This window comes from Bufo gargarizans, chromosome 5, assembly GCF_014858855.1.
Source record: "Bufo gargarizans isolate SCDJY-AF-19 chromosome 5, ASM1485885v1, whole genome shotgun sequence".
NCBI lineage: Eukaryota > Metazoa > Chordata > Amphibia > Anura > Bufonidae > Bufo > Bufo gargarizans.
The window spans coordinates 84,248,659-84,255,141 of NC_058084.1; the positions used below are offsets into that span (position 1 = coordinate 84,248,659).

General features: G+C 52.3%; 1 protein-coding gene across 5 annotated transcripts; it reads right to left on the bottom strand.

Moving 5' to 3' along the window:
* Positions 1-1,028: 1,028 nt before the first annotated feature.
* Positions 1,029-5,669, bottom strand: CHST14 (carbohydrate sulfotransferase 14). Of its 5 annotated transcripts, XR_006390023.1 has the most exons (3): positions 4,349-5,668; positions 4,196-4,297; positions 1,029-3,889 (listed from the first exon to the last, which is right to left on the bottom strand). XR_006390023.1 is itself a non-coding variant. In XM_044293958.1 (2 exons), the coding sequence occupies exons 1-2, from the start codon at positions 5,488-5,490 to the stop codon at positions 4,326-4,328; spliced, it is 1,098 nt and encodes a 365-aa protein (XP_044149893.1). In that variant the 5' UTR covers positions 5,491-5,669; the 3' UTR covers positions 1,029-4,325. The 5 variants fall into 5 exon arrangements, 2 of the variants coding, with proteins under 2 accessions (XP_044149893.1, XP_044149892.1); XR_006390022.1 differs by having other exon boundaries at positions 1,029-3,956; positions 4,239-5,668; XR_006390021.1 differs by having other exon boundaries at positions 1,029-3,956; positions 4,086-5,668.
* Positions 5,670-6,483: the final 814 nt, after the last annotated feature.

Here is a 6,483-nt window from a genome sequence, read left to right on the forward strand (position 1 = left end):
TGGGGGCATTATTAATTCTGAGGGGCACTAAAGGAGGCATTAATATTACTGGGGGGCACTAAAGGGGTATTCTCATCTGAGACAAAGTGGTGGCTGGAGGACTCCGGTCTGGCCACCACCAAGCGCTCTCGCCATAGAAGTGAATGGAAGCTCACCGCACATGACGGCCACCGCTCCTATTCACTTCATCCAGCGATATGCCCCCATTGTCTCATACGAGAATACCTCTTTGATATTAGTGGGAGACACATTATGACATAGCGACTTCATACCACGCCCCGCCCCCACAACCACACCCCGTTTGGCCAGTATTTTTTGTTGGCAACCCTAAGTGGACCTAGTCCGTCCATGTACTACCTGAATGGGTGCACGTGATCCTATATCCATTTGCGGCTGCCACAGCAACGTACCTTTCAAGATCAACCTGGGGCTCTCAAGAGCTTGTATAGTAAAGGGGTTGTTCGCACACAGACATTTCTGTGACTGTCTCCTTTATCTGAATGGGAACTGTGGAAATCCATATCCTAAATGGATTATTTTCATCAGATTTTCACACCCCACCTGTTGGTTGCTAGGAGACGGCGCATACCCCATGTAGGACATAGTACGGGAATGCAAAAAATATGCCACAACGGCAAACGTTTGTAATACGTTTTTCTCACAGATCATTAAAAAGTCTTTTCTGGGAGTACAATATGGATGACATGTCATCAGTATTTGATCAGTGGGGGTCCGACACCTGGGACCCCCACCAATCAGATCACGGCATACCAAGCACAGCGCCATACACTGTATAGTGGCTATACTTGGTATTGCAGCTCACTGGAATGGGACTGAGCTGCACATAGACCATATGACTGATGAATGTGACGTTACTAGGTTAGAAAGTGCTCGCCGCGCTCAACGGCTGATCAGTGGGGGTCCCAGAAGACGGGCCCCCATTGATCACCTTATCTAAGGATACTGTACTCCTGGAAAAAGTCTTTAAATCCACCATCTCGATTCTAAATCAAAAGCGCGAAACATGATTTCTCTTGAAATAAACGTATTTAATACTGTTTGAGATGCTGGTAGAAAGTGTTAGAAATCAGCAAAAGACAACGATCCGACCCTATCTCCTGTCGTACTGGCGCTGAATGAGTTAAATAAAAACATCCCAGCACGACAGGCAGCGGCTTGTCCAGTATAACCCCCATATACAATGCATAACTGCTATTCATATACAAAACATACTGCTCTATAGAAAATGCAAAAATACTTTCAGGATTATTATTTTTTTAGTACAAAATCTTTGGTTAAATTGAAAGTGCAAAGGAGAAAATACAAAAAATGTCACCGAATAAACCTGTAAACAATGCGGGCAACGCGTCCAGACGACGCTTTCTTTGGTCAGTGTGCCGGATGCGATCCTCAGAGAGGATGCTGAATCCTGGGAGGTTGTACCAAGGTTGACACCATCCACGGTGGTATGTGTCTGATCAGTGGGGATCTGACCTCCGGAACCCCCAATGATCACAAGAATAGGGGTCCCCGTCTGAATGGAGCAAGCATGTGCACTGTTGCTCCACTCAGGCAGCTTCTCTTGGCCAGTCCCACCTATCTGGAACCGAGCCTGTACACTGTACATGTTTGTGGGAGATGGACCCCCTTGGTGTTGTGATCAGTGGGTGTCCCTGTGGTTAGTCAGTCTGCTGCAGGGGGCTATGGCAAACCCTTGTCCCTCTTGGACAGACCTGAGAAGGGAAATCTACTTACCGGCCTACCGGTGCTGGCTCTCCGCTCCATCTCTTCCCAGATGTCAAGTTCCAGTTTGATACTGCAGAGGTGACCTGCTCCCCTTGCTTTGTCAAATGGTCAAACGGCGCAAAAGTAGCAGGTCACCACTGCGGCTAAACGGAAGTTTAAGTTCTGGGAGCGCAATACAACACGAGAGGAGAGAAAGCACCGGGAAGCAGGTAAGCACCTCACCCAAGGTCCCTTTAAGTCCTGTGTGGACATCCTCTAGAGCAGTGGTCCTCTACTCCCGTCCTCAGGGGCCACCTATCAGTCATGTTTTCAGGATTTCCATAGTGTTGAGCAGGTGATAATGATTGACTATGCATCATTCTGCGAGATGTTCTCAAATCATGATGGACCCTCAGGACTAGAGTTGAGGAACACTGGTCTATAGGGGTGGTTTACCCCGGCCATCTGTAGACAGAACAACATTCATGGACACACACCACTGAATGGCGCAGGGCATAAGGAGAGGGTATTACACATGTAATAAATAGTCAACGTATAATAAGGAAGTCCTACAACCTGTGGAAACCCAACATACTGGTGCAGTCAGACATGTACATGTCCAGGGAGAGAGGACATGCATCCAAAGACCTGAACGCGGAGACCCTGCTATAGAGGGATGAGTCTTGTTCAGCGTTTTCTAACATTACGGTATGAAGCAGGTTTATCATGTGACACGTAAAAGACAACGTTGCTCCTAGCCCCATCGCTGGTCAATGTGCCCGGTGCTCCCTCTTGCATAGATAAGAAGTAGGATGCCTACTAGTATACAGGACATATATATATACATACAGCCTCTGTAGACAGGGAAGGTTACACTGTAACACGACTGAAATCGTATGGCCATATGCACAAGGTAGGTATGACTGCTACACACAGGACAATGGATATAACCTGCAGCAAATACTGAGACTGGAGAAAAAGCCGCAAGAGCTTACTGGCTGAACGGTATAAGAGCTGACCGCCTGCACGGTATAAAAGCTGACCGCCTGCATGGTTTAAGTGCTGACCGCCTGCGCGGTATAAGAGCTGCTGACCGCCAGCGCGGTATAAGAGCTGACTTCCTGAACGGTATAAAAAGTGACCTCCTGCACAGTATAAGAGCTGACCGCCTGCGCGGTATTAGAGCTGACCGCCTGCGCGGTAATAGAGCTGACTTCCTGAACGGTATAAGAGCTGACTTCCTGAACAGTATAAAAAGTGACCTCCTGCACAGTATAAGAGCTGACCATCTGCACGGTGCAGGACCTTACCGCCTGCACAGTATAAGACCTTACCGCCTGCACAGTATAAGACCTTACCGCCTGCACAGTATAAGACCTTACCGCTTTCATGGTATAAGACCTTACCGCCTGCACGGTATAAGAACTTAGTACCTACATGGTATAGAAAGTGACCTACTGCACGGTATAAGACCTTACCACTTCCACAGTATAAGACCTTAGTACCTGCACTGTAAAAGACCTGACCATCTGCATGGTGTAAGACCGTAGGCTGTGTTCACATCTCTTTTAGGGATGATCCGGCATAAATGCCGAATGTCGGCCGGAATAAAAACACTGCATGCATCAGTATTGTCCGATTGAAACCCAGCTTTTATGCTGAAAAGAGGCCAGATCACTGCTGGATCCTAATATAGGCAATAGGGATCAAGTGGTGATCTATTCACATCTCTGGCATTGCTGGATTCTATATGGCCTCACTGTCAGCATGGTATATCAGCTTACCATCAAGACCTCACTGCCTACATGGTAAGAGACATTACTCCCTGCATGGTATATTACCGTCAGCGTGGTACCAGACAATACTGCCTGCGTGGCATGAGACCTTACTGCCTGCATGGTGTAAGACATTACTACCTGTGTGGTATCAGAAATTACCGCCTGCATGGTATCAGACCTTACTACCCGAATGGCATATTACCGCCAGCATAGTATAAGACCTTACCGCCTGCATGGTATCAGACTTTACTGCCTGCGTATTACCGCCTGCAGGGCATGAGACATTACAGCCAGCATAGTAAGTATAAGACCTTACTACCGGCATGGCATGAGGCATTACTGCCTGCATGGTATCAGACCTTACTACCTGCCTGGTATATTACCGCCTGCATGGTATCAGACCTTACTACCTGAATGGCATATTACCGCCAGCATAGTATCAGACCTTACTACCTGAATGGCATATTACCGCCAGCATAGTATCAGACCTTACTACCTGAATGGCATATTACCGCCAGCATAGTATCAGACCTTACTACCTGCATGCTATATTACCGCCAGCATAGTATCAGACCTTACTACCTGCATGCTATATTACTGCCTGCATGGCATAAGACATTACCGCCTGCATAGTATCAGACCTTACTACTTGCCTGGTATATTACCGCCTGCATGGTATCAGACCATACTACCTGAATGGCATATTACCGCCAGCATAGTATCAGACCTTACTACCTGCATGCTATATTACTGCCTGCATGGCATAAGGCATTACTGCCAGCATAGTATCAGACCTTACTACCGCCTGCATGGCACGGGGCATTACTGCCTGCATAGTATCAGACCTTACTACCTGCCCGGTATACTACCGCCTGCATGGCATGGGGCATTACTGCCTGCAGTATTCACTGGTGATATTGGGCAGGGTGTAGGCGAATAAGGAGTAGTCCATGATGTACTTGGGCAGCAGCTCCCTGAGCAGCCCCTGCGGGGTGTTACACAGGAAGTAACGGAAGGTCTCTTGGGTGACCGGCTTGTACCAGGCTTGTCTCTCGGGGAAGCGGATGTAGCTGGGGGCACCGACGGCCTCCAGCACCCGGTTGGCGTCCTCCCCCAGCCTCTCATAGCTGCCTATGAAGTCGTAGGGCACGGCGCAGGGCTGGCACAGGTTGTAGATGGGCATCCAGTGCTCGTTCATCTTCTCCGCGTCCTCGTCCAGCAGGTACCGGAGGAACTCGGAGAAGGTGACGTCATCCCCCTTGGAGGCGGCGGCGGGGTCCTGCCGGTAGCGGCGCACGATCTCCAGGCCGTAGCGCTGCTGGTACTCTTTGATCTCCCCGAACTTGTTGCGGTAGGCGGACAGCAGGCGCTCCAGCGGCTCCCGCACGAACAGGAACTTGTAGTAATGGCGCAGGCGATGCTTGATCTGCTCCACGGACAGGTCGGACAAGAAGACCAGGTCCTTCTGGTGGTCCATCTTGAGCCGGGAGTCCAGGCTCTCCAGGCTGCCGTCCAGCACCTTCAGGACCCTCTTCCAGTTGGAGCAGGCCACCTTGGGCACGTAGCAGTACAGGAACTTGTACTTGTCGTTGACGAGGATGTGCTTGAGCAGGGTCCTCCTCTGGCCGGGCGGCAGCGCCCACACGCTGTGCGGCATGCTCCTGTGCCCGCACACCCGGCTCGTGGTGCGGTTCCGGACGTCCCGCAGGATCTGCAGCTCCAGCTCGTCGGCCTCCAGCTCCCGGGTGCGGCTCCGCCACGCCACGTCCCCGCGGGGAGGAGGGGTCTTCACCTCGGCCAGGATCCCCCGCTCTATCATCAGGAGCAGCCCGCTGGACGCCACGATCACCCCGAACATCAGCATGGACGGCAGCAGGGCGCTGTGGGCGCGGGCCAGCGGGCGAGGCGGGATGCGGCGGAGAACGGCGGGCGCTCGGGGCCCCGGGGGGCTCTCTGCCGCCATCTGGCAGAGCGGGCGAGGATACATGGCGGCTATTCGGTGCTGCGATCCATCCCGGCGGCACACGGCAGCAGTCTGGTCCGGGAAGCGCGTCACCACCGTGACGTCCTGTGTGACGCCCCCGTGCTAGGAATGTGCGCCCGGAGGGGCAGCCGCCTCCATCAGTATCAGTACTCCTATACTGCGTGCTCACAGACAGAGCATACCCTCCATCATCAGTATCAGTACTCCTATACTGCGTGCTCACACAGAGCATACTCTGCGTGCAGGGAGCGCCAGGAGGGGCAGCCGCCTCCATCAGTATCAGTACTCCTATACTGCGTGCTCACACAGAGCATACTCTGCGTGCAGGGAGCGCCAGGAGGGGCAGCCGCCTCCATCAGTATCAGTACTCCTATACTGCGTGCTCACACAGAGCATACTCTGCGTGCAGGGAGCGCCCGGAGGGGCAGCCGCCTCCATCAGTATCAGTACTCCTATACTGCGTGCTCACAGACAGAGCATACCCTCCATCATCAGTATCAGTACTCCTATACTGCGTGCTCACACAGAGCATACTCTGCGTGCAGGGAGCGCCAGGAGGGGCAGCCGCCTCCATCAGTATCAGTACTCCTATACTGCGTGCTCACACAGAGCATACTCTGCATGCAGGGAGCGCCCGGAGGGGCAGCCGCCTGCATCATCATCAGTATCAGTACTCCTATACTGCGTGCTCACACAGAGCATACTCTGCATGCAAGGAATGTGCGCCCGGAGGGGCAGCCGCCTCCATCAGTATCAGTACTCCTATACTGCGTGCAGGGAATGTGCGCCCGGAGGGGCAGCCGCCTCCATCAGTATCAGTACTCCTATACTGCGTGCTCACAGACAGAGCATACTCTGCATGCTAGGAATGTGCGCCCGGAGGGGCAGCCGCCTCCATCAGTATCAGTACTCCTATACTGCATGCTCACACAGAGCATACTCTGCGTGCAGGGAATGTGCGCCCGGAGGGGCAGCCGCCTCCATCAGTATCAGTAC